Source organism: Saimiri boliviensis, chromosome 4 (assembly GCF_048565385.1).
Source record: "Saimiri boliviensis isolate mSaiBol1 chromosome 4, mSaiBol1.pri, whole genome shotgun sequence".
Taxonomy (NCBI): Eukaryota; Metazoa; Chordata; class Mammalia; order Primates; family Cebidae; genus Saimiri; species Saimiri boliviensis.
Window position 1 is genome coordinate 12,841,469 of NC_133452.1, and position 27,599 is coordinate 12,869,067.

Consider the following 27,599-nt stretch of genomic DNA (forward strand, 5'->3'; position numbering starts at 1 on the left):
CAGAACCCACATAGAGCTTTTACATTCTGCCCCGCCGCCCGCCAGCCTTCAGAGCCATAATCTCCTGTGGCAGACCCTGGTCAGCCATCATTTTTAAAAATCCCCATAGACAATGCTGCAAAACAGCTGCTGGAATCAAAGGTGGTAATAGTTAGAGCTACGAAGTATTGAATAGTTATGTGTGCCAGGCACTGTGCTAACTTCTTTATAGATGTTGCTTTATTTCATTCTCACAGCAATCCTGTGAAATAGGTACTATCAGTTTTGGGGCAGGGTGAGGGGGATGGAGTTTTGCTCTAGTTGCCCAAGCTGGAGTGCAGTGGCCCGATCTTGGCTCCCTGCAATCGCTGCCTCCCGAGTTCAAGCGATTCTCCTGCCTCAGCCTCTGGAGTAGCTGGGATTATAAGCGCGCACCACCAGGTCCCGCTAATTTTTGTATTTTTAGTAGACCTGGAATTTCACCGTTGGCCAGGCTGGTCTCGAACGCCTGACCTCAGGTGATCCGCCTGCCTCAGTCTGCTAAAGTGCTGGGATTACAGGCGTGAGCCGCTGCGCGGGCCTACTATCAGTTTTAAATTTTACACATGAGGAAACTGAGATACAGAGGGGCTAAGTAACCTCAAGTTCACACACCTGAGAAGCGGTTTAGGCCCTGAGCCAGGTTTGAGCTATTAACTGCATGCACTTCACTGATGCAAAAACAGATGCATTCATTTACTAATCACCCAGCATGCATTTGTTGTTCGTGGCCAGGTAATACCTGAAAGCTGGGGGATATAAACTGAGCAGAGTCCCATCTCCAACCTCTGGAAGCTCACGCCCTCTAGGGATGGGTGGGCGGGGCAAATAGCAGAGAGATCGCCTTATTTTAAAAGATGAGGCTGTAAAGATTTTCCATGGCCACTAGCCTCCTCCTCTCCGTGGCCATTTACAGAACGGGCAAACCAGACTGAAGACCAGGCCTGCTAGCGATCATCGTTCCGGCAACTCTGCAGGCCCTTCCAGCGGGCCTCGCTCTCCTCGCGGGCGTGGCAGCTTCATTCGGTCACCCCGTGAGTATTGCACCTCCCGAGGGAGGCCGAGCAATCTCACCGGGGCGACGGGGGCCCTCGCCAACGAGCCGGGCGGCTGGCTCTCCTCCAGGGAGAAACCCTGTCACTTACACTTTTCCTCACCACTGTTAGGAAGTCTCCCAGAAAAGTACAGACAGAAGACTGAGGCCTGCGTTTTAGATCGTGGAATGTTAGCGTTGGCCAAATCGTTGGACATAATGTAAGCTGGGTCGGGAAAATGAGCTCCCGGTCTCACAGCAGGCGGGGCCTGGAATCCTGGCGCCGTCTGCGACCCTCACTGCCTCCTACGGTCGGGGCTGAGCGTTCCTTCAAAGTAATCACTTAAGTCCAGCAATGACCACCTTGGAGAAAGCAAGTGATCCTCCCTGGGAGACGGCCTGGGAGGGCAGCGCCCCCGGCGCTGGGCACACCACGTCTTCCCCGCACCCGCGGGGGAGGAGGGTTTGGGGACAGAGGCCGCACCCCGGACTCTTCTTCAGGTTGCACTGGAGGAGGCGGCGCGGAACCTTTCCCTTCCGTCTTGCTCTCGCTTCCACCCGGGCCCAATTGGAGCCGGACGCGACAGAGGCGACCTGAACATGGAGACAGCTGGCGCTGGGACTGGGCAGCCAGTTTCTCGGCTGGAGGCTCCGGGATCCACGGATGACCGGCTTTTCCTGGTTAAAGGTAAGGTGTGCTGTGGTGAGGTGCAGGCGTCGGGGGCGATCTAACCCCGGGCCCTGGTTGGCGCTGGAGCGGGCATTCCCACACCCATCCCGCTCTGAGTGCCCTTAGCTTGGACTTGCACCTGAGTTTAGCCCGCGGAATCGGGAGGCTCGGGACGCCTAAGTCGCTTGCTGGGTGGAGTCTCCCCTTGGGCGGGGCAGGGGGCAGATCCCGCGAGCTGTTACTATCTCTGGCGTGCCGTATTTCCCCTTCACCTCTGCAGTTGTTCACGAGCCTTGCCTTTTCTGATTTCCACCGTCTCTCTTTTCCTCCCTGTGAGAAACTTCACACCGTGGTCCCCTGGGGAGAGGTGAAGGGAACCCGAGCCTGCTGTCTGCGCTCGGGGATAATAACTCGGAATGACCCCAGGAACCAGAGGTCGTGAGGTCACGCGGGTTTCTCAGCCGCTGTCATTTACTAACTGTTAGCCAGAGCTGCTTAGCCATGGTTTCTTGAATTTCGAGAAGTGATGTTGATTGTAACTCGAATAGTATCTTGAACTTACTTTTGTACATCTTTTTAACCTCTTTTTATTTAATTTTTTAAATATCCCCCCTCCTCCCCAAAACTCTTTGCAGGTGGAATTTTCCTTGGTACTGTTGCTGCAGCGGGAATGCTTGCAGGATTTATTACAACGTTATCATTGACGAAAAAGAAAAGCCCTGAATGGTTCAATAAGGTTGGTGACACTGAAATGCATTCATAGCATTGTTGTTGTTTACAATATATGGCAGCTTTTGCATTGAAAAAAATAAGGAAAATATTGATGGCCTTTCACATTGCTTTAAGATATGAATTTATATATGCTCATGGATTCTAGAAATATACAAATTAACCAACGGTCTTTATTTTCATTTAGAAAAAATACGTGCTTTCTTAATTTTTAGCAGAACAAGACTGAAAGCTTATCTGGTACATTTCCTATTCACAACATGACTTTAAATCTAAATCTGGGCCAGGCGTCTGGTTGATGCCTGTAATTCCAGCACTTTAGGAGGCCAAGAGGGGCGGATCACCTGAGGTCAGGAATTTGAGACCAGCCTGGCCAACAATGCGAAAACCCATCTCTACTAAAAATACAAAAATAGCCAGGTAGCCGAGCATGGTGGCACACTCCTGTAGTCCCAGCTACTTGGGAGGCTGAGTCAGTAGAACCACCTGAACCTAGGAGGCTGAGGTTGTAGTGAGCCCAGATCGCACCACTGCACTTCAGCCTGGGTGACAGAGTAAGACTCTGTCTCAAAAATAAATAAATATTCACACAAATAACTGTGTAATTACAATTTGGTATGTGCTGTGGAGGGAAGTGTTACATAAAACATAAAACAGTCAAGTTTCCTTTCCACTTACATTTATCTTTAATAATCATACTTTAAGCCTTGTTGATACCATAATGGCAAGAGACCGCCTTTAAAGTGTGCTTTGATCCCCTCTGAATGGTCTAAGCTTAGTTGGAGCTTCCTAAATGCTATGGACCTTGTGGATCATTTTTTCTCTATGTTATAGAATGTTTTTCAGAGCAGAAATAATATTTTGTGGCAGAAATCAGAGTAGTGCTTTAACAGTAGAGTTTTGGTTGATTTCTAAGCCTAAGTTATCATGTTAATCCTTGGCTCACTGATCCTTTTTAATAATCTGATGAAAACTAGGGATTCTCAGGGGCTGGGGGAGCACATACACATATTCATAACTTTCCATCCTATTTTGTTTTGAGATTTGATCATCACAGATGCCCTTCAGGGTCTAACAGTGGTTTTCAAACCATGGTCCACAGAACCCTGCTAATCCTTGATCCTTGGGTCCATGAAGTCAAACTATTTTCATAATGATACGAAGATGCTTGCGCTAATGGTACAGAAGCAATGGAGAGTAAAACTGCTGTTACCTTGGTATAACCAAGGCAGTAGCTCCAAACTGCTGGAAGCCATTGTGTTCTCCATTACAAAGCACCTGTATTTTTTAAAGCCAGCATTACTTAAGAATGTCCTTGTTGAAGAAATAAAATAGTTAATTTTATTAAACCATGACTCTCGATTAAACCTCTTTTTAATAGACTACGTAAAGGGAAATATAGAGAGCATTTCTATTTTATACTGAAGTAAGATTTTTTCTCTAGGAAAGCAATTGCAAGCTAAATTAGCCCCTTTTTTTCCTATAGAATATCATTTTTACTTGAAAGAACAACTGACAAACTGTGGTTATTCAGAAGTGGGTATTTGGCAGACATTTTGATAATGAACAAAAAGCCTGTCTTTTTAAGCAAGCAATTGTCAGTATTTATTGCCCCTGATAAAAATCAGACTTTCAAGTGAAAATTAGATTTTAGAAAACTTTTATCTGCCATCATGAGCTTCACGATTGCTCAGTATTTAGTGTTTTTTTCAATGAGCTTGTATGGTGATATTAATGATGTGCTTTTTAAAATACTGTTTTAATAAATAGTGTCAACAATTGAAAATCCATATAACTTGAGAGACCTGTATAACCAGTATCTTCTGAACAAGTGTGATACATGGAATAAAAGTCCATTCAAAGTGCAAAATAGACTAATGGGTTTTCATGTAATAAATTACAAAAATTATTTTTATGACTTCATGTTTCACGTTGCAACTAATCTTTATTATTTGTTTTTGTGTATTATCAGAGAAGGAAAGCTATTACAATACTCTTCCATTTTCCAAAGATGTAGTCATGTATCTGTGTGAGGCCACGTTTCATTCGTTTATTTTCACCAAAGATAATATCTTGCAACAGATTGAATATAAAAGCAGATATGAAGATTCATCTATCTTTTGTTAAGCTAGATATTTAAAAGAGTAACAGGCCAGGTTTGGTGGCTCATGCCTGTAATCCCAGCACTTTGGGAGGCTGAGGCGGGCAGATCACTTTAAGCAGGAGTTTGAGACCATCCTGGGCAATATGGTGAAACCCTGTCTCTACTAAAAATACAGAAATTAGCTGGGTATGGTGGCATCCACCTGTAATCCCAGCTACTTGGGAAGCTGAGGCATGAGAATTGCCTGAACCTGGGAGGTGGAAGTTTTTCAGTGAGCTGAGATCATGCCTCTGCACTCCAGCTTGGGAGACAGAGTGAGACTCCATCTCAAAAAATAGAAAAAATTAAAAATAAAAATAGAGTAACAAAAATATAAAACATTCTCTCTTTGCACAATTTTGCTTTGAAAAAGTTATTTTTCGTTAAAAAAAAAAAGGCTTATATTAGTATAGAATGATTTACTATTTTTAAATGACTAATACAATTTAAGAATTTCTTAATTTTAATTTTGAATACATTAAATGTTGATAAATATAACCCATCTAATTGAAAGTCTTTAGGGCCCAAATGTAAAGGGATCTTGACACCAGGAAGTTTGAGAACCACTGTTTTAGATGCTTTGGTCTCCCCCTGGGAAAACATTGGAATTAGAGTATTATCACTTACCCAGACTTTGTTTCAGAGGTAAAATGGTTTGTAGAAGCACTCAGAGACTTTGGAGCACACAGTTAATGCATTTATACTGAGCAAGCACCAGTTTACGAATCTCACTTAGGCAGTGCACTTCACAGTTGTCACTTGGGAAGTTATAACAATAAATATTTTTAAAAATGTATTGGACACATTATGAAAACACAGCCAGATATTTCTGTGATGCAAATACATTAAAATATTGTATCAGATAAGAGTGTTCTCTGTAGGGGAAATAATTAGATTGAACTTTCATTTTAAAAATTCATTTGATTGCCAGGCACGGTGGCTCACGCCTGTGATCTCAGCACTTTGGGAGGCCAAGGCAGGCAGATCACCTGAGGTCAGGAGTTCAAGACCAGCCTGACCAACATGGAGAAACCCTGTGTATACTAAAAATCTAAAATTAGCCATGTATGGTGGTGCATGCCTGTAATCCCAGCTACTTGGGAGGCTGAGGCAGGAGAAATGCTTGAACCTGGGAGGCAGAGGTTGCAGTGAGCCAGGACTGTGCCATTGCTATCCAGCCTGGGCAACAAAAGTGAAACTCCGTCTCAAAAAACCCAAAAAACATAAAATTCACTTGATTTAAATAAAATTCATCTCAGGATTAAACTGAAGAAAAGCTAAAACTGTGAACCATATTTTTAAGTATATAGTTGACCTCTGACTAACTGAACACTTAGCTTAATTTTGTCACCTGCTTTTTCAAGGATTCTGGTAAGTGGTAGAAGATAAGGGACGCCTGTATCTTCAGGCCTGAGAGGTATTATAAATACAGAGTTCTCATTTAGAAAATAATTTTTCTGTTTCATCTTCGGGATTCTATATACCCTAATTGCAATGTGATTTGTTAATTTCAATTTCCATATACAGGTGCCTTAATTTTAATTTAAATTAAGAAAAACAATGGGTCAGTGAGGAAAAGTGTAGCCATATATACATATATGCACATGTATCCTAGCATGTGTGTCTGTGTCTAAAGATCTTTTAAAATAATGTTATTTTTTGGCAAGTCAGTCTTTTCCTGCAGCAAGTCAGCCAGTGTTCATTTTGCAAATTTTGAACATGGTATCTGAATGTCATGTGACATTCTTCCTCAGGGAATAAAGCTTGTGACTAGATTTTTAAAAACTTAATGGAACTTAAAAACTAAAATAATTTAGAAAAAAAACTTAATGACAGATCAACATTTAACAATCAAGTTTCCACTAAAATTCATTTTGGATATAGGCCATAGCTAATAATAACTCATTTCAGGCTGAGGTGGGAGAACTGCTTCAGGCCAGGAGTTGGTACAAGAAAAAAAAAATTAGCCAGATGTGGCGGCGCACACCTTTAGTCCTAGCAACTTGAGATGCTGAGGTTGGGGGGTGAGGGTTGCTGGAGCCCAGGAGTTTGAGGCTGCAATGAGCTGTGATCATGCCTGGGTGACAGAGTGAGACTCTCAAAATAAATAAATAACAATATAAAGTTATTGTAAAAAAGAAAAGCACTCTAATAAATGGAAATGTATTTCCAGATGGAAGACAGGATGTTATAAATTTGCTATCTCTTATCAGATTAGGATTAATGTCATTCTGTGAAAATGCCAATGAATGGGGGATAGAGAAATCTTGACAAAATGGTCTAGGATTTTTCTGGAAGAATTAACAGGCAGTGTCTTGCATAACCAAATATTTGTGAGTGAGAAAGCATTCAGTTATTAAGTAGTAAAGCTAGAATTTGACCTTGAGTTGATCTAGCTTCCCAATATCTTGTTGCTTGCACACAGAGAAATTTGCAAACACTCCCAGAATGCTTATTCTTTCTGCGCTGATTGTTTTTACCTGAACCTTTCTGTCTCATTTCAGGGAAGTATGGCCACGGCTGCATTACCGGAGAGCGGGTCTTCCCTTGCCTTACGAGCTCTGGGCTGGGGCTCACTGTATGCTTGGTGTGGGGTTGGCGTAATTAGCTTCGCAGTCTGGAAAGCTTTAGGAGTTCACAGTGTGAGTAACTACAGTCTTGTCACTGGTATCTAGAAGTTTATTCTTTCTGTGTTCTAAATTTTCCTGGTTTTCAAAGTTGCATGTAGTTTGGCCACTGTCTTGGGAAATGATGACAGAGTATGTGACTAAATTCTTACTAATAACTGGACAACTTCTTATTACCAATAAATCAGCCAGCTAAATTTTTGAAGGTGGTAAAACTTCAAATATAATTAATGACTAATTTATAGCTAATGTCCTATATAAATTGACATTAGGGTGGGTGCAGTGAGTTATGCCTATAATCCCAGCACCTTAGGAGCCTGTGGCAGGCAAATGAGTTGAGCTCTGGAGTCCAAGACCAGCCTGAGCAACGTGATGAAACCCTGTCTCTGCAAAAATAGTAGCTGGGTGTAGTGGAATACACATGTAGTCCCAGCTACTCAGGAGTCTGAGGCAAGAGTATCACCTGAGCCTCGTAGGCTGAGACTGCAGTGAGCCAAGATCACTGCACTTCAGCCTTGGCGATGGAGTGAGACCCTGTCTCAAATAAATAAATTGACATTAGCTGTTTGTTTAATAGAATTATTAATTTGGAACAACTTTCTATGCTGTTTGGCATCATATAATATAAAATCTTTGTAAAAGAGTTAAAACATTTTTAAAATAATTATTTAAATTATTAATGTGTTATTTTCACATTTTTGGAAAAAAATCCTAAAAGCTTGTGTGTGTGTGTGTGTGTGTGTGTGTGTGTGTGTGTGTGGTGTGTCTATGTTGTGTATATGTGTAAAATTTGTGCCTCAAGCTACAGAGCGTTACGTAAAGAATGACTGCCTTCTTTTTTTTTTAAACAACTGGTTGCAAGTTCTGTGGACTGGGCCCTTCGTGACTGGAGAGAATTGGCAGTAGTTTGAGATAGGTGGTGATGGTAAAGTTAATGAAAAGGGCCGGACATGGTGGCTCACGCCTGTAATCCCAGCACTTTGGGAGGCCGAGGCGGGTGGATCACAAGGTCAAGAGATCGAGACCATCCTGGTCAGCATGGTGAAACCCCGTCTCTACTAAAAATACAAAAATTAGCTGGGCATGGTGGCGCGTGCCTGTAATCCCAGCTACTAGGGAGGCTGAGGCAGGAGAATTGCTTGAACCCAGGAGGCAGAGGTTGCGGTGAGCCGAGATTGCGCCATTGTACTCCAGCCTGGGTAACAAGAGTGAAACTCCGTCTCAAAAAAAACAAAAAAAAAAGTTAATGAAAAGAAATTCTGGATGTATTTTGAAGGTCAAGTCAGCAAAGATTTGTTGTCGATTGGATGTGGAGTGTGAGAAAGAGTGAAGTTAGGATGTCATCAAGACTTTCAGCCTGAGCAACTGGAGGGTGGGTGGGGAGCAGTGTGAGGAGCAGGCATGGGGATAACGTCAGGAGCTCGATCTGCGACTTGTGAGGTCGACACATCTGTTTGATAGTGAGATGGAGAGCAGTAAGCAGTTAGATATAGAAGCTGAGAGTTAGGGGGGAAGTACAAGGTAAGATTTAAATTTGAGACTCATTGGTATATGCGCCGCATTTAAAGCCATGAGACTAGATTAACTCACCAAGGCAGTGAAGGTTGAAAGAAAGAAGAGGTCTGAGGAAGGAACTCTTGGTTAGAGGTCGGGGAATGAGGGGAAAGTACCCTTGAAGAGGGAAATCTCCTTGGCTTGGTGACATAGACACCAGATAAAGAAAACATTTCAAGAAGTGACTGTGCTGTATGCTGGTAATAAGTTACGTAAGCGGAGAACTGAGAATTCCTTGGATCTGGCAGTGTGGCAGCCATTGGTGAAATGGTGGAGTAAAGCCTGAGAGATTCAAAAGAGAGTAGAGGAGAATCAGAGGCACTGAGTCTATGTGAGCCTTGAGTTCTGCCACAAAGTGAAGGAAGGAAGTGGGGTCATAGCTGGAAAAAAGAAAGGGATCAAGAGATAGTTTTTTTTACTTGTTTTATTTTAAATTGGGGGAATTAGCAGCATATATATGCTGATGGGAATGATGCCGCAGGGAGGAAGAAACTGGGGCAAGTTGGCGGGGTTGCAGGAACAACCTCGCAGGCATTACTGAGCTTTTCATATTTTGTTTAATCGTAAACAAACAAACATCACTGTGCTTGTCACTCAGAATACGCGGATAAGACAGACGAAGGTGCTTTTCTCCTAGTCTAACCTTTGTTTTTAAAATTTATTTTTATTTTTTGGAGACAGAGAACTTCCTCTGTCGCCCCGGATGGAGTACAGTGGCACAGGCTCAGCTCACTGCAGCCTCCTGGGCTCAAGCCACCCTCCCGCTTCAGCCTCCCGAGTAGCTGGGACCACAGGTGCATGCCACTATATCTGGCTAATTTTTTAAATTTTTTCCTGGACTCAAGCAATCTTCTGCCTCAGCCTCCCAAAGGGCTACGATAAAAGGTGTGAGTCACCACACCTGGCCCTAACCTTTATTTTTGAGTTAACTTTGCTGGCTAGTCATTGTATTGCTGAATTAGAGATTGCTTGAAAAGACAGAAAATCTGTGACTGAAAATTTTTTCATGATTTTTGCTGTTAACCTCAATTTTGCTTTTGACCAATATAAAATCTCTTCTTCCATTTCAGTCATTGTACATTTTAGACAGATTATTTAATCTTCATAATAACTATACAGCAGATATTAATAGCCCCCATTTTATAAATGAGGAAATTGGGACTTGAAGTTAAATCACTTGCCCGAGATCACATAGCTTGTGATTGGCAGTGTCAAGATGTAAACCCAGGTCCGAATCTTCAGATTATTAAGTAGTACTTAGTAATAGTTATTGAGCTTCTACTTTCTATAAACGTGACAATTTGCTAGCACTTTGCATGAACTGTGTGGAATTGATACATAATATTTTCAGTGCTTAGTAATGTGGCTCACAAACTTCTTAGTAAAATTTTAAGGTATTTGAAAATACAAATAGTCTGACTTAGAAGAGTCAATCCCAGTTTTCATCAGCCAATAAAATTAGGTTATCTAAATTATACACTTGATAATTTGGTGTTTATGGACTAGACTGTGCTAGAATAATCCAATTGTTTATTCATAATTATGGAATTTCATTCCGTGTAGAACACATATATTAAATATAAACATACATTTGCATTTCAGATGATTGCCAGGTGGTATATCATTTAATCAGAGGTTCCAAAGAAGGAGAGGTATTGGAAGCTATCTTGTTAGCAAACAAAGCAGGGACATTTGCCTAGCATCGAAGATGGGTAGAATGTGAACTTCTTTGTTTTATGGCACTAATAAGAGGATTGCAGCCTAAATGAGATATTTTGGTGAGAAAAAAAATATTTTCTGGTTTTCACTACTGAATATAAGAATATGTGTTGCATGTTTATGTCTAACTAAAAAGAGAGATTGCATGTACACTGTCTCCCTACATGTAGATCATTAGGCATATCAATTTGATCTCCATGTCTGAGAATGCCCACAGAATAATGAACCCACCAATACCTTTTCAAGGACACATCTTTTAAAGGCAGTAGTGTTTATTAATTTGCTGATTTGTTCATTGTACATCATTTATGGGCCTCCCCTGAGTCATGCACTGTGCTAAGACAGGGCTACCCAGTAGAGTGGTAAAAGCCTTACCTGTTGACTTTCTAAGCAAATTCTCATGGATGACCCTGTGCTGAGGCTTGCAGACAGCAATGTGCTATATTTAACTCTGCGTTTAGAGAGTATTGATGATAATTATGAGGTTACGCTGAGTCCAGTAAGAACTTCTGTCACTGTTCCATCTTTTTATGACCAAGAAAACAGTCTCAGTCAGAAAACATTGAACAGAAATGGTCCAAGTCTACACACTCAATCAATAATTGATGACGTTGCAGATAAATGCAGGTAAATCAAAATCAACTCCAGTGTCAAATTATAAGTAGCTAGCTTGAACTGTATTAAATCTCTGATAGAAACCCAGTTCCAATACAAAAGGGTGCCATCTAATGGCTAAGCTAGAGCAGCTTGATGGAAGTACTGGTAGTTCCTATTTTAATTCACAGCTACATCTGCTGGCCTAAAAGGGAACATGTTTAAAATGCTTAATGTGAAACTTAGTTCCTTAAAAGTATTTTGGTTTTACTGTTTATTCATAATTATTCTGGAATTTCATTTCACGTAGAACATATACAATAACATTAAATATAAAACACGTGTATTTTGTACAATGGCATGTCATTTAATCAGAGGTTCCAAAGGAGAAGTAGGGGAAGATGTCTTGTTAGCAGACCAAAGCAGGTAAGTTTGCCCACCATTGGCAATGAGGAGAAATCAGTGCCATTTCAATATCTACCCTGCTCCCCTGCCCAGCATGGCTAGCAAGCACGTCTTGACCATTCAGTTTGTGTTTATCGATTACTTTCAATTATGGCATTTTATTGTTTGATTATGAGTAAGATAGCACTAATCTTATCGCAATAACTTAATTGTGGAAAAAAAGATGAGCATTTCCTTTGGGTTTATAGTCTCCTAAATCAGCTGTGTACATGATCCTGGGAATGCACCCTGGGCCACTATAATGAGGCCAGGTGAGTGCATACTGGGGCACTAGATGAGGCTAGGTGAGCGCACACTGGGGCACTATGATGAGGTCAGGTGAGTGCACCCTGGGGCACTATGATGAGGCCAGGTGAGTGCACACTGGGGCACTGTGATGAGGCCAGGTGAGTGCACACTGGGGCACTGTGATGAGGCCAGGTGAGTGCACACTGGGGCACTACGATGAGGCCAGGTGAGTGCACACTGGGGCACTATGGTAAGGCCAGGCGAGTGCACACTGGGGCAGTACGATGAGGTCAGGCGAGTGCACACTGGGGCACTACGATGAGGTCAGGTGAGTGCACACTGGGGCACTACGATGAGGTCAGGTGAGTGCACACTGGGGCACTACGATGAGGCCAGGTGAGTGCACACTGGGGCACTACGATGAGGTCAGGTGAGTGCACACTGGGGCACTACGATGAGGTCAGGTGAGTGCACACTGGGGCACTACGATGAGGCCAGGTGAGTGCACACTGGGGCACTACGATGAGGCCAGGTGAGTGCACACTGGGGCACTATGATGAGGCCAGGTGAGTGCACACTGGGGCACTATGATGAGGCCAGGTGAGTGTACACTGGGGCACTATGATGAGGCCAGGTGAGTGCACACTGGGGCACTATGGTGAGGCCAGGTGAGTGCACACTAGGGCACTATGATGAGGCCAGGTGAGTGCACACTGGGGCACTATGATGAGGTCAGGTGAGTGCACACTGGGGCACTACGGTGAGGCCAGGTGAGTGCACACTGGGGCACCATGAGGAGGCCAGGTGAGTGCAGCTGGGGCACATGATTAGGACAGGTGAGAGCAGCTGAGGCACTAGGTGAGTGCAGCTGGGGCACTATGATGAGGCCAGGTGAGTGCAGCTGGGACACTGTGATTAGGTTGTTTTATCAGGACAGATAGTTTAAGTTTGGAGAATAGTTGAGGTAAATTATCTAAAGAATTCTTGTACTAACTGGTAATTCCCTAACTATCAAAGAAGAGAAAGAAACCTTGCTGTTTACATACAGTTATTTACATGTAACTCAAGAGCAGTGACTTTTAAACTTTTTTACCTTGTATTATTTATAGTAGGTATTGATACTTGAAGGATTCTTAAGAGGTTTAGGAAAAAAATAAAATAAGTAAAATTAAAAAAAGAGGTAGGTTATTTATAGCTAGACTACCTTGACTTTTTTCCTCCCTTTAAAAGAGGAAACATTAGATATCTAAATAATTCCTAGTTTGTATGAGTAGAACTTTGTCAAGGGTGTATGTGCTATGTCTGTGGACCTGTGCTCTGCGTTTGTGAGGAGGTGATTATCTCAAAGGACTGGTAGAATTGCCATTGCTAACCTTTATTGTGGCTTCTAGAGAATGTATTCATGATACCTAGTATAGTAGGACTTTACAGATAATTTATAGCTGTTGTTCTCATAGGAGCTGAAACCTCAATTGTAATAAAAACCATAAATGAAAATGTTCCTAGTTATTGTGAAATACTTTAAATTGTCCAGAAATTTAAATTTTTAAATTAATGTATAAATGAAGGGAGTTTTTGATTTGTTTTTCACCCCTTTAGCATGGGATAAGAAGTATTTGTTAGTCTGGGCACAGTGGCTCGTGCTTGCAATCTCAGTACTTTGCGAGGCTGAGGCAGGAGGATTGCTTGAGTCTGGGAGTTTAAGACCAGCCTAAGCAACACAGTGAGACCCTGCCTCTACAAAAAATTTTTTAAAATTAGCTGGGCATGGTGGCACATGCCCGTAGTCCCAGCTACTCAGGAGGCTGAGCTGTGGGAGGAGTACCTGAGCCTGGCTAGGAGGTTGAGAATGTAGCAAGACAAGATTGTACCACTGCATTCCAGCGTGGGTGACAGAGAGACCTGTCTTTAAAAAATAAAAAAGTATTTGTCTTTATATATATACACACACACATACGTATTAAGGACCTTTTTTCTCAAAATTTTAAACAAGATGGGTATTTTTTGTAAAGATATGTACTCATTTAAAAAAATCAGTGTAGAAAGTACAAAAAAAGAAGGAAAAATCACCAGAAATCCAACTAAGTTGTAATCATAATTACAGTAGAAACATCTTTTCGGATCATCTTGTGTAGGACATTCATAGAATTGTAGAGAAATGCTGTTTTACTGCCTGCCACTCTGGAATCTTTTTTCACTAAACAGTCACAGGAACATCTTTGCACAGCAGAGTATACAAATCTCCATCACTTTTAATCACTACATGGAACCCTATTGTATATTACAGTCTATTTAATCAGTCTCCTGCCAATGGCATTTAGATTGTAATTTTTCACTATTAAATACCATAGGGAACCTATAGGCATACATCTTATTGTATAAGAGATGCTATTGTTTGTTGAGTCAAAGTGCATTTTATAAATGTTTTTGATATTTGTTGCTAACCAGCCCTCTAGAAAAGTTTATACAATTTAGAAGATGTCAAAATGCATAAAACTTCCTGGCATCCTTGCCCTGAGTGCCTTCTATTACTCTGAAATTTTTGCCAGTCTGATTGATAGAAAATAATCCACTCCCACCCCCAACTCTTTTTCTTCCTGTATCTCTCCTGAGCTCCTGCTGCTGGAAAGGCTTTTAGGGAAGTGATTTGTGATTGGAGTCTTGCACACCTTTCCTGGGCCCTGTCTTGCCTCCTCTTTTGCTGATAGATGTTGCTGCTTTCTCAAGAGCTCAGACCTCCTTTTCTTTCAAAAACAAAAAGTAAAATGTGAATAAAACAGATATATTTTAAATATGTCTCTATACACGGACATTATACTTCCCTATGATAAGAGGGAATCTTTAAGGGAAGTCATATTGTGTCTTTCCTCTAGAACAGTATTGGATGCACTCTAATAAAATTTGTTTTCTTCAGTTTTTTTTTTTATAGCTCCTTTTCGGTATAATTTTTATGATAATATTTAAACTCACTTCTTAGTAACCTCATGACCAACTTGAGGGCCTAAGCTAATAATTACAATCAAATTTCTTTTGGCTCTTTGCTAATTTAAGTGTCACTGGTAGTCTGGTGTTTCTCTTATTAGTACATTTATTCCTGCATTATTTTTACCTATTCATCTCAAATGAAGCAGCATGGTAGAGTGACTGTTAGAACCTTATATGTAAATAGTAAAACTGTGAAAAAGCTTAGAAGTGTTGAACTTTGACAATCTCTAAGGAGGGAAATAGACTTTCAGTGCCTTATACTTTCATTGACTTAGATCAAAGATTAAAAATAAACCTGAGTCTCCTGGCCAGTTGTTTTAATGGCAGCCACTTTTGAGGAATCTGCAGGGGAAGTCTGAGAATCGGCCGATACATTTCCCTCTGCTTCCTTGCCTAATCTAATTTCAGTGCTTCTGGAGGTCTCTACCAGCTTCTGTCCCCAGGAAGCAAGCCTCAGTTTCTTATTCTGATACACCTCAGCGTACTCAGCCTTGCTTCCACTTGTTCACAGTGCTCACTAGAACTCCCAGAGCAGTCATCATGATCCTGCAGAGGTAGTTCCCGCTGTCACCTTCTTGGGCCTTCAGACAGCTTGAGGACTGGGGAATATTTTCCCGGAATCATTTGTAAATGAATTGGAAGTAGCACTGAGCATCAGTGAGGAAGTTCAAGTCAGAGGTGACAAGAACATCTCTATATCCCTTATTCCCCATTCCATTGCAGCTCTAATAGGCTTAACATCATAGTGGGGAGAGGCACTTGATGTAAATGTGGACAAGCAATTTGGTGACAGAGAATGCGAATCACAGGGACCTGCTCACTTTAAAATGGACGATAATGACCAATGTACTTTTTTAAAAAGCCAAGCGGGGGAATCAGCTCTTTTGGCATATTTCCAAAATATCTCTTTCAGAACTCACCAGTTTTCCTTGTACAAGTAAAATAGGGCCCCAAGCATTTTATAAAGTGGGAATTGCGACAAGGACTAGGACAAATCAGCTCTGCCATAAAAGCTTTTTCGTTCGGAGGTCTGACACAGATCAGACTTTGTTATCTTGATAATGTTCCCAGCTGCATCCCACAGGAGGAAGGTAGCCTTGATTTCACTTGGATTTTCTTTTTCTTTGTCCTTATTTCTTAGACTGAGCTTAGAAAATTGGGCACGCATGAGCAGATCTCTCAAATAAAGCATTGTGGACTGAAGACTGATAGCATTTGCTTTCCCCTTAAGCTCAGTTTTAAAAGCTACTTATGATTGATTAGTAACTTACAAATATCTTAAAACTGTGGAACAGTATTGTATTTAGTTGATATGTACAGTTTGTAAGTATTCACTTACCAGAATATCAGAAAATGATGTTCTCTCAAATGGATTTTTCTACCTGAAATGTTTCTAAAAATTTTAAGAAGAAATCATTTTTCGAATGTGCTATGTATTTTTCCACTATGTAAATTGCTTACCATTTAGCTTTTTCTTGATGACTCAGATCAATCATTTATTGTTTGCTTCTTATACTGACAGATTCTAGGCTTTTATAGCTCTTTCTTCTTTTTATGAATTTTCTTGATTCCTGTTTGGCTCTTATCTGTAACTTCCAACTGTCCCATTTATTTGTGAAATGCTGCTACTTCATTATGCACAGTTATGCTTATGCTTAAGGCTCTTTTTTTTTTTTTTTTTAAATCCCCCATCTTTCCTCCTTAACACGTTACAGCCACTGATGCCTTCATTTATACCCTGAGCCCAGGCCCATGGGCCCACTTGACTGGACCCAGGTGCTTGGATGTCCTGCAGGCATCCCATGTGTTCCTCAATGAACTGTCACTTGTCCCCAACTGCAACCTACTCCTGAGTCATTCTCCCCATGAATAGTAGCATCACCCACAAAGCTGCCCAGAGAGAAAAGCCAGGTAGCCATTCCTGACCACAGCCTTTCTCCCCGCTGCGTCCAATCAGTCACCAAACCTTGCTTCTCCTCGACCCCCACAGCCGCTATAGTTGAGGGCACCTTCTTGCTCCAGGGTGATTCTGACAGCTCTCTGTTCTCTTTGCCTCCTGCCTTGCCTCCCTGTGGCTCTTTTTCCACATTTCTGCCAGGGCACTGTGGCCTTCACCTTCTCTGGGCTTACCACACACGCTGCCTTTCTTCCTGTTAACAGGGATAAAAGGTCCATGCTGCTGCCAGAGGCCCATCCCTGCCATTTGGGCATTAGATCCTGCCCCTTATCATCTCTGAGAGACCTTGCCCTCATTGTTATCCTCAGCCTTAGCTGATTGTCATGTGTTCCTTCTCTGCTGCGGTGTGTACGGACATGCTCTAGTTTCTCCCACCTGTAAAAGTTCTCTCTAGAGATTCCTTAGCCTCCTCCAGCTACCAGCCCATTTGTCTGCTCCCCTTTACACAAAAAAACTTCCCAAAAGAGTTGTCTATGGCCACTGTCTCCACTTCCTTTCCCTTCTGCTCTCAGTCCGGCTCCTTGCCCCGCCACACTGTAACTGTTATTAAGGTTGCCAGTGCCCTCCTTGTTGCCAGATCTTACTTTGTCCTCCGTTACTTGCCCTCCCAGCAACGATCAGCACAATGGAGCTCCCCGCTACGCCCGCCTGAAACATTGTCTGTGGCTTCCGAGATACCTTCCACCTCACTAACCATTTTCTCTGTCTCCTGTGCTAGCCCCTGCCCTGGCCAGCCTCTAAAATTAGTGTCCAGTAGCTCCTTAGACCCTTCTGTCCTCCATCTATCCTCAGCCCCTTGGCTCTTTCATCCAATCCCTGCCATGTTAAAGCAACAGTACAATTTGATGCTGTCCAGATGTATAGCTCCAGCCCTGACCTTCAGATTGGCGTCTCAGCTTTGTATTGTGTGCCCTCACACATGTCTCACAGGCGTGTCAGACCCATGTCCCAACTAGAGCACTTGATTTCAATTTATTCCCAACCTGCTCCTCCCTTGGTCTTTCCCATTTCATAAATGCCACCATCATCCCATCCTTCCACTTCAAACCAAAAACTCTGGTGAGAATCCTCTTGGATTCTCTCATTTCCCTTCATTCCCGTCATCTGATGCATGCAAGTCCTGCTGGTCAGCGCTGCAGCTGAACAAGGCCTGCCTCCTTTCATCTCTCCACATCCATTCATCTGTTGCCTAGTGTTTTAGGAGTTTCTTGTCTAGTCTCCGGCCTCTTCCTTATTCCCTCTGGATTTTTTTCTCCACACAGCAGCCAGAGAATTTTTTTTTTTTTTTTTTTTTTTTTTTTGAGACGGAGTTTCGCTCTTGTTACCCAGGCTGGAGTGCAATGGCGCGATCTCGGCTCACCGCAACCTCCGCCTCCCGGGTTCAGGCAATTCTCCTGCCTCAGCCTCCTGAGTAGCTGGGATTACAGGCATGCGCCACCATGCCCAGCTAATTTTTTGTATTTTTGGTAGAGACGGGGTTTCACCATGTTGACCAGGATGGTCTCGATCTCTCGACCTCGTGATCCACCCGCCTCGGCCTCCCAAAGTGCTGGGATTACAGGCTTGAGCCACCGCACCCGGCCCAGAGATATTTTTTAAATGTCAGTCAGATCATGCTACTTCCTTATTTAAAACCCTTCAGTGGCTTCCTGTTGAAGAAGGTTTACACGACGTAGCCTCACCGACCTCACTGACCTCATCTTGAACCACCGAAGTTGCCCACACCGTCATCCATCCCCGCTGCACTCCAGCCCTGCCAGCCTTCGTATTCCTTCAGCACACGGGCCTGTTCCTGCCTAGGGCCTTTATTCTAGCTTTGCCCAGGAAACTCCTTCCCCAGGTCCTTGTATTGCTGGCTGTTTGTTGCTATCCAGGGTTTCAACCCAAACTTAATTCAGAGCAGCTTCTCCAGATGTCTTCATTCCCACCACCCAGTTACTCTCTGAAATTATCCTATTTTCTTTTCTTTGTAGCACCTCTTGCAAAATGAGATTATATTGACTATTGTCTTGTTTTATCAGTCTTCACAAAAAAGAATGTGAATTCTGAGAGTAGAGACCTCCTTTATCTTGGTCATTGCTGCATCCTCGTACCTGTAACAGTGCCTAATGCATTGTAGATGTTTAGTGAAGTATTTATTGAATGCAATCTGATCACATCGCTTCTACCATTCTATTTCAGTGGCTCTCTCTTTTTTATTTGGACAGTCTCACTCTGTTGTCCAGGCTAGAGTGCAGTGGCACAATCTCGGCTCGCTGAAACCTCTACCTCCTGGGTTCAAGCGATTCTCCTGCCTCAGCCTCCCGAGTAGCTGGACTACAGGTGCACACCATCACGCCGGACTAATTTTTGTATTTTTTGTAGAGACGGGGCTTCACCATGTTGGCCAGGCTGGTCTCAAACTCCTGACCTCAAGTGATCCACCTGCCTCGGCCTCCTAAAGTGCTTGGATCTCAGGTGTGAGTCACAGCACCCAGCCTAATGAATTTTAATTTCTTTGATTTCCATGTTTTATGCCATATTATAAGTTTTCCTTTTTAATGATTAACACAAGTGGCTCTTTTACATTCCATCAAAAATTATGTGTAAGATGCTGCTTTCAAAGAACAAAAATGTGATTGGGGTTATTTAATAGAAGAGCTTGCCAATTCATTTTATATTTAAATACCATAAATAGGAAGTTGTCCCCGTGTTGTTCTTTGGATTGACGTTTGGCCTTTATTCGATTCTTTGTGGGCCTCTGTTGGCCCCTCCTCCAGCCTTCCCAATGTTGTTGACAAAGGAAAATATTTTCGTATTCTGGGATTTGCAAAGACCCCCATGTGAGAATTACTGAGCAATAGAATTAGAGCCTGCTAATTTATCTTAAAACTGCAATTTGTATTTTATTATTTTGCAAATCATGAAGATGACTTTCAAAATAATTGTGTTTATATAATGTTCCCCTTGCATGCTGGTGAGTTCATGGCTTATTTCAGATCAGCTTATAATAATTAACACTGCTTTCATTGTATCCCTTTTTAAAGTTTTCCAAAGAACAAAACGTTTTGAAATAACTTGAAAGGATAAAAAGAGTCTCTCTACCACTGCATGTTTGTTTCACTGCATTTCTAGCACTGTAGCTTTTTTTGTTTGTTTGTTTTTAACGTTTTCACTTGGTAAAGGTGGATATGGGCTTTGAAAATAGCCACAAAATGTTTTAGCTTAGCCAAAGCTTTACTTGAAATTATGCGTCAACTTTCTGAAGATGCCCCAGTGGGTGCCACCTACCCATTTTACTTACCTGGATTTTTGGAACTCTTTCTAGGTGGGGTCTGTAGCCCCGCCTTTCTGTCTCTCTCACCTTTTAGGCCACTCTCCAGCCTTACTCAGCTCTACAGTTACTCATTCTTTTCTACTACATTTACCAAATCCCTATTCATGTGCCCAGCTCTGTTCTGGAGGACAGGAATATTCTGGTAAACAAAAGGTGATCCTTCTTACAGTGACACATTCATAAGTATTTTACATTTAATTGTGTGTGATAAATCCTATGAAGGAGAGGTACAAAGTACAGTGGTGACATAGGCTTTTAGAAAGTCAGTTCTGCTTAGGGGATTGGCAAAGATTGGCAAGAGAATGGAGTGTCAGAACTAGACTCCCAGATAGGAAAAGGAGGATTTGAGAGCTGGGTGTGAATCCAGGTGAAAGGAATAATGACTTAGTTGCAGACATTCTTGGCTCAGGGGCTTGGTGATGGTTTTCATTTCCTGTTTCCTCCCTCCTAAGCGGTATAACCAAAAGTACTGAGGTGTAATCGTCCATTACCTATAATACTGTACTGCATTTTGAGTAGATTATTTGAGTCAGGTTTCAATTCAGAAGGAATAATGAGCCACCGAAGATAGGAAGTCACTAGGGAGCTGGCTAGCTATATTTGGCTTGCCACATCTTTCAGTAGACCTAAATCTTCTCTGGAGGTCACATACATCTCTTCATCTTTGTTAGTGCTTTCCTTTTTTATCTCAAGACTTATTGTAAATAAAAAAAGCTGCTGTGTTTGGTGTGTTTTTATTTTGAACGGTTCCCCCCCCCCCCCTTAAGATTGATTTAGTTGTGGCTAACGGGAAAAACTGAAGAGGCAGCTATTATGGAGATTGTATTTCTGAAGAGGTTCAAACTCTAGAAAGAAAATGACTATAGAAAGTAGCCATCCAGCGAAGAGTCTTTATGTCCTTGAGTTTCATTTTCAAGAACACTTATCTTGGAAAATGACTTGACTGGTGAAAGGAATCATTATAGGTGGATGGTGGGAACAGGCACCAGGATAAAACATTTCAAGTTATGACTGAGATAAAAGAAATGACAGCTATCAAAAGTTGCTGCTTCTAAAGGATATCTCTAAAACATTGTCCACCAGTAAATAAAGATGACCCTTTTAAAACTGCAGTTTTTAATTTGACAAATGTTAACCATAAATCTGACTACCAGTGCTAAGAGAATCCATGTACCTAGTGCTCTTACGATTTGGTGTTGTCATGGAGTTTGTGGCTCTGTCATCTGAACAGGGTGTCTGATCCCTACTAATAAGGAAAACATGGCCAGCAGGTTGCCAGGAATTCAGCTGTGGCACACCTTTCCCGCCCTCAGCAACTCCTTTGCTTATTGTTCCTCTCCTCCTGGGCTGCCTTTTTTCTTCTTTTTTTGAGGCGTGGTGGCTCACACCTGTAATGCCAGCACTTTGGGAGGCCTAGATAGGCAGATCACCTGAGATCAAGAGTTAGAGACCAGTCTGACCAATGTGGTGAAACCCCGTCTCTACTAAAAATACAAAAATTAGCCGGGTGTAGTGGTGTGTGCCTATGGTCCCCGCTACTCAGGAGGCTGAAGCAGGAGAATCGCTTGAACCTGGGAGGTGGAGATTGCAATGAGCTGAGACCATACCATTGCACTCCAGCCTGGGCAACAGAGCAAGACTCCATCTAAAAAAGTAAAATAAAATAGATTTTCAATTCCAAACATAAAGTATTCATTTCGTCAGTATTCAGTACTCTGAAACAGAAATCTTTTGCTGATCATGAGGGGCTGCATGCTCCAAGGATCCCATTCCAGAAGAGCACACTGCTTTTAAATAAGAGAGGGAGGTTTTGAGGAACCATTACATGGTCAGAATGCTGTGTATAAGTGAGGAGGAAGTGCCATCATTTTTATTAGAGCTTTTGTAATTTACTGGGCTTATTAGGGTATGCATTTTATCAGATGTGAAGTTGACACCTCCTCAGAAATGTTAGGGGAATTCACTTCTTAAGATTGCCCAAAGAAATGCAGAAGTAAGACGTACAGATACCACGTTGTACTAGATAATGTATTTCACTACTTTGGTTAGTAATCCGATTTGTGCATTGGTTAAAATTTGCCATTTTAAGGACATTTGAGAGATATCCTCATTTTAATCAAGGGCTACATCACCAACTTTCACCTGAGAAGTCGTTTTTCTTTGGGACGCACAATCAAAGGCTTACCTCCATCATGAGAAAGAAGTAGCATTTTTGCCTGGTGAGTTTTTAGTGCTGGAGTGACTCCCAGCTGGCTCCTACCCCACTCAAGCTCTAGCTGACTGTCCCAATGTGGGTCCTGGCCAGAAGTGGCACCAAGGCAGTGGGATCTTTTATAAATAGGCCTCCAGCGCAGTACACCAGAAAGCAGGAGCTCACTTCTGGGACACTGGGAGATGGTGGAGGCAGCCACCAGTTCGCAAAGCACAGGGCCCTGTCATTCCCGGCAGGGTCACAGTTCAGAAGATGTAACCTGATTTCCTTGGCATTCATACTAAAAATAGAGAACTAGTAATTCCAGGGATCTGGGTTAGCCTCTTAAGCATGTCAACCATTGATGAGAATATTCTTAGTAAAATTAACTCCAGAAATCACTTGCTAGAGAAACAGCCCTTCACTGCCCTAGACTGAGCACCCACGGAAAGCACGTGTTGGAGGCGCTGGCAAGGCCTGCGCAGCCGTGGTAGAGGGCTAGGGGCGTGTCATGGACACCCGCTGTAGAGGGTTGAAGGTGCTACCAACGGCTCTTGGAGTCTCAATGTTCTGGTCAACGTTTTTTTTTCCATTCTCTTCCTCCGCTTCTTGAGTGAGCAGCCGTGAGTTGGACTGTGCTTGTTGTGTGGGCCATCCAGAGAGTGAGCTCAGCAGGAGCGAATTTCCTGTGCCTGGGGATGGCCCTGTGTCCCTGTCAGGCAGCGCAGATGCCGCTCACACGCACCTGGCTCTTCACCACCGTGAGCAAGACGGCGACTGTGAAGAGTGAGCTTATTGAGCGCTTCAGTTCTGAGGAGCCGGTTCATCAGTCAGGTCTCCATCATAGGAGCTGGATCGGTGGGCATGGCCTGTGCTATCAGCATCTTATTAAAAGGCTTGAGTGACGAACTTGCCCTTGTGGATCTTGATGAAGGCAAACTGAAGGGCGAGACAGTGGATCTTCAACATGGCAACCCTTTCATGAAAATGCTGAATATCGTTTGTAGCAAAGATTACCTTGTCACAGCAAACTCCAATCTAGTGATTACACAGCAGGTGCATGCCAAGAAAAGGGAGAAGTGTGCCTTAATTCAGTCCGGCAAAATGTGGCCATCTTCAAGTTAATGATTTCCAGTATTGTCCAGTACAGCCCCCTCTGCAAACTGATTATTGTTTCCAATCCAGTGGATATCTTACGTATGTAGCCTGGAAGTTGAGTGCATTTCCCAGAAACCATGCTATTGGAAGCGGCTGTAATCTGGATACTGCTCATTTTCATTTGTTGATTGGGCAAAAGCTTGTATCCATTCCGAAAGCTGCCGTGGATGGGTCCTCGGAGAGCATGGAGACTCGTGTTCCCGTGTGGAGTGAACATAGTCAGTGTCCCTTTGAAGGATCTGAACTCTGATATAGGAACTGACAAAGATCCTGAGCAATGGAAAAGTGTCCAGTGCCTATGAGATTATCAAAATGAAAGGCTATACTTCTCAGGCCATTGGCCTATCTGTAGCTAATTTAACAAACTATTTTGAAGAATCTTAGAACACATCCAGTTTCCACCACAATTAAGGGCCTCTATGGAATAGATGAAGAAGTATTCCTCAGCATTCCTTGTATCCTGGGAGAGAATGGTATTACCAACCTAATAAAGATAAAGCTGACCCCTGAAGAGGAGGCCCATCTGAAAAAGAGTGCAAAAACACTTTGGGAAATTTAGAAGGAGCTTAAGCTTTAAAGTGGTCTAAAACTACCATTCTGAAAGTATTGGAGAGATCATAGATACAGGATTATATATCAGAATTTTTAATAAACTTGAATTCGTAAAAGATGGAAACAAGAAAGTGGGTAGAGTGACTTTCCTATTTATTTACTCCTCCAACTCTTTTATTTAGCGTCCAGGTGCTGGACGATACTTATTTACAATTCCTAAAGAAGTGTTTTTGGTACCTCTGATGTAGCAGCACTTACCTTGTTATATATATGTAGTTGGCATTTGGTTCCCAAAAAGTAGGATGTAGGTATTATTGTGTTCTGGAAATTCTGATTCTTTTCATTAGATATATGCTATTTCTTTCATTCTTACTGGTTTATACCTATATTCATGTGTATGCTGTAAAAAAGTGGTAGCTTCCTCTACAATGTAAAAGTATGTACATACAAGTGTTTTTTGTAATGGATCCATCTTAAGACCGCCTTCATTCCTCTGGGATGGCCTTTCAGCTGGGTCGTTAAAAAGACGTGAAGTGGGGACTGTAGCTGCATGTTGGTCATGTGTGTACATGCGCACGTGTGTGTGTGCACGCCAGTGAGGCAGGATTATTAGGTTAAGATACGAAAATAATGATCTGATGGTAACTGTTATAAAATGTTTAATGCAGTAATGGAGAAAGCTTTTAGAAAGAGGCTTCACAGGCTGGGTGTGGTGGCTCACACCTGTAAACCCAGCACTTTGGGAGGTCGAGGCACGTGGATCACAAGGTCAGGAGTTCGAGACCAGCCTGGCCAAGATGGTGAAACCCTGTCTCTACTAAAAATACAAAAACTAGCCAGGCATGGTGGCACACACCTGTATTCCCAGCTACTCAGGAGGCTGAGGCAGAAGAATCACTGGAATCCAGGAGGCAGAGGTTGCAGTGAGCCAAGATTGCACCACTGGATCCCAGCCTGGGTGACAGAGTGAGACTCCATCTCAAAAAAAAAAAAAAAAAGAGGCTTGACAGTCAGAGGTGTGGTATATTTACTGTGGTTTGTTTGTCAGGGAGGAAACTTCCCTAAATTTTGCAGTTACTAAAAATAAAAGCCTGACTGAGTGAAAGTCATTTTAGAATTGCCCCTGAGAACCTGACCTGTTAGCACATTAAATCAAGAAGCATGTTAGAAATCATTCTTACTAGGCTGGATCTTAGCCTCAAAGTGGTCCTAGTTTTAAGAGGCTCCTGGGTTATTCCTCGTGTTCAGTTTATTTCATGTTTCCGGAAAGTTTTTGCTTTTAATTGTGCCTTACTGTTACTATGATAAAAATTGATCATTTTGATGAATACTTCAGGATTGTATTTCTCAGAAAGTTACAAGTTTGCTTTCTAAGTATTTCTAAATCAACTTCACTACAGATTCTGGCCTTTCTGTATGTCATACAGTGAAAGTTGGGGAGAAAGTAAAAATGTCTGTCTGACATTTACCTAAATGATAGTATTAGTAGCTTAGAAAATGGAAAGCTGAGATGTAAAAATTCGCATTAGCTTTCCTAATGCAGTTGAATATTAAATAAATAATATGGTATATTCAAACACATTTTATCTCAGGATCCAGTTTGGATAGCAACAAAACTAGTCAAAAGTGAAAGATATCAGTATTTGCCCTCTAAACCAGAACAGTCCTGCTTAGTTCAATTTTATCAAACAGGACAGTGATCCTCCAAAAAACTGCCCCTTTTCTATACTGACCAGAGCTCCCATACTGCTTTATTGAAAACATCTAGAAATGTTGATTTCTCAGGAAGTGGTGTCATGCAATGGGACTCACTGATGTGCTGAGCTCCTTGAAAGTGAGAAGAGAGGCCAGGCGCGGTGGCTCAAGCCTGTAATCCCAGCACTTTGGGAGGCCGAGGCGGGTGGATCACGAGGTCAAGAGATCGAGACCATCCTGGTCAACATGGTGAAACCCCGTCTCTACTAAAAATACAAAAAATTAGCTGGGCATGGTGGCCCGTGCCTGTAATCCCAGCTACTCAGGAGGCTGAGGCAGGAGAATTGCCTGAACCCAGGAGGCGGAGGTTGCGGTGAGCCGAGATCTCGCCATTGCACTCCAGCCTGGGTAACAAGAGCGAAACTCTGTCTCAAAAAAAGAAAGTGGGAAGAGAGGTGGTTCCATTCTAGGCGGTTTTAAGAGCTTTTGAGAGCTCAACTGCAGAATACCTGCTCCCTCTGATCCATCCTTTTAGTTTTTATTCGTGTTTCAGCCAAACATAGTGTACTATTACAGGGCATCAGAGCATGCCTTAAGTCTATTTTATAATTCTCTTCACCATCTTTGCCAGCCAGAGTAGGATGGATTATGCTGTAGTCAAAACAGTCTCCAAATCTGTGGCTTAAAATAACAAAGGTTTATTTCTCAACTGTGTAAACCCCCCGTGGGTTTCAGCAACTCTCGAGGAAAAAGCTGTTCCTCACATGCTGGCTCAGCACCTCAGATTACTTTGATCTTTGGCTCCACCATAGCAATACAGATTTCCATGACTGCTATGGAAAGAGAGCCGAACCCCTGCGAATAAGTGCTCAGCCTGGGAGTGACACACATTCTTTGCTCATATTTCATTAGCCAAAACTAGTCACATGGTTACTGAACTTCAAGGAGGTGGGGAGGTACAACTCCCCTATATGCAAAAGTAGCTGAGTACTGGCTATGTATGAATATACACTATTCAAAATAAAATGGTCACCATTAAAAGAGACATCTATGCTTTTTATGTAATTTTTAGTGAAAGCTGGCAAATGGGTAGAAGACACAGAGGTACTTTGTCTCTCTAGGTCCTGGGCATCAGCCAGGCAGTTGTACTCATAAGCCATGTCTCTATGGGTAAGTTAACCTCGCTGACTTCTGGTTTTTCATATGTAAAGTGGTGGTAATAATTTCTGCCATATAGACTTGTGAAGAATGAATCATAGCCTAATGCTTTGTCCAGTGCCTAACACATAAGTGATCCCAAATGGCAGATATTATTCCATTTTACAACCTAGCTATGCTTTTTAACCTCCTGGTACTAGTATTATATAGTCTTATTCTGTTGTATTTTATGAAGAAGCTGAATTCCCAGATTGTTGAAGATTACCATTGACTCTGTAATTATTGACATTATCCAAAGGTTTTTTCGTCAGTAGATCCTATAGAGCTTTCATCCTTGTCGGCCCCAGCATTGAGGGCAGTAACAGTCCTGCACCAACAAGTGAAGAAAGAGAAGCTAACCAGGTGCGGTGGCTCAAGCCTGTAATCCCAGCACTTTGGGAGGCCGAGGCGGGTGGATCACGAGGTCAAGAGATCGAGACCATCCTGGTCAACATGGTGAAACCCCGTCTCTACTAAAAATACAAAACATTAGCTGGGCATGGTGGCGTGTGCCTGTAATCCCAGCTACTCAGGAGGCTGAGGCAGGAGAATTGCCTGAACCCAGGAGGCGGAGGTTGCGGTGAGCCGAGATCGTGCCTTGCACTCCAGCCTGGGTAACAAGAGCGAAACTCCATCTCAAAAAAAAAAAAAAAAAGAGAGAGAGAGAGAGAAGCTAAATGAGCCAGACAATGGCAGAAACATTTCAAAACTGAGAACTTGTAATTCCAACAACTGCCTATTTATTCCAATTGATGGTTAAGGATTTTC

The 27,599-nt window shown here is 42.5% G+C and overlaps 1 protein-coding gene and 1 pseudogene across 1 annotated transcript in view; both read left to right on the top strand.

Moving 5' to 3' along the window:
* Positions 1–1,600: 1,600 nt before the first annotated feature.
* Positions 1,601–27,599, top strand: part of TMEM242 (transmembrane protein 242) — a 29,440-nt gene continuing 3,441 nt past the window's right edge. The window contains exons 1-3 of the mRNA XM_003933760.4: positions 1,601–1,739; positions 2,357–2,457; positions 7,098–7,235. Coding sequence (XP_003933809.1) covers positions 1,652–1,739; positions 2,357–2,457; positions 7,098–7,235 — 327 coding nt within the window. The 5' untranslated portion in view covers positions 1,601–1,651. The remainder of the gene's footprint in view (positions 1,740–2,356; positions 2,458–7,097; positions 7,236–27,599) is intronic.
* Positions 18,048–27,503, top strand: LOC141584236 (L-lactate dehydrogenase A-like 6B; annotated as a pseudogene).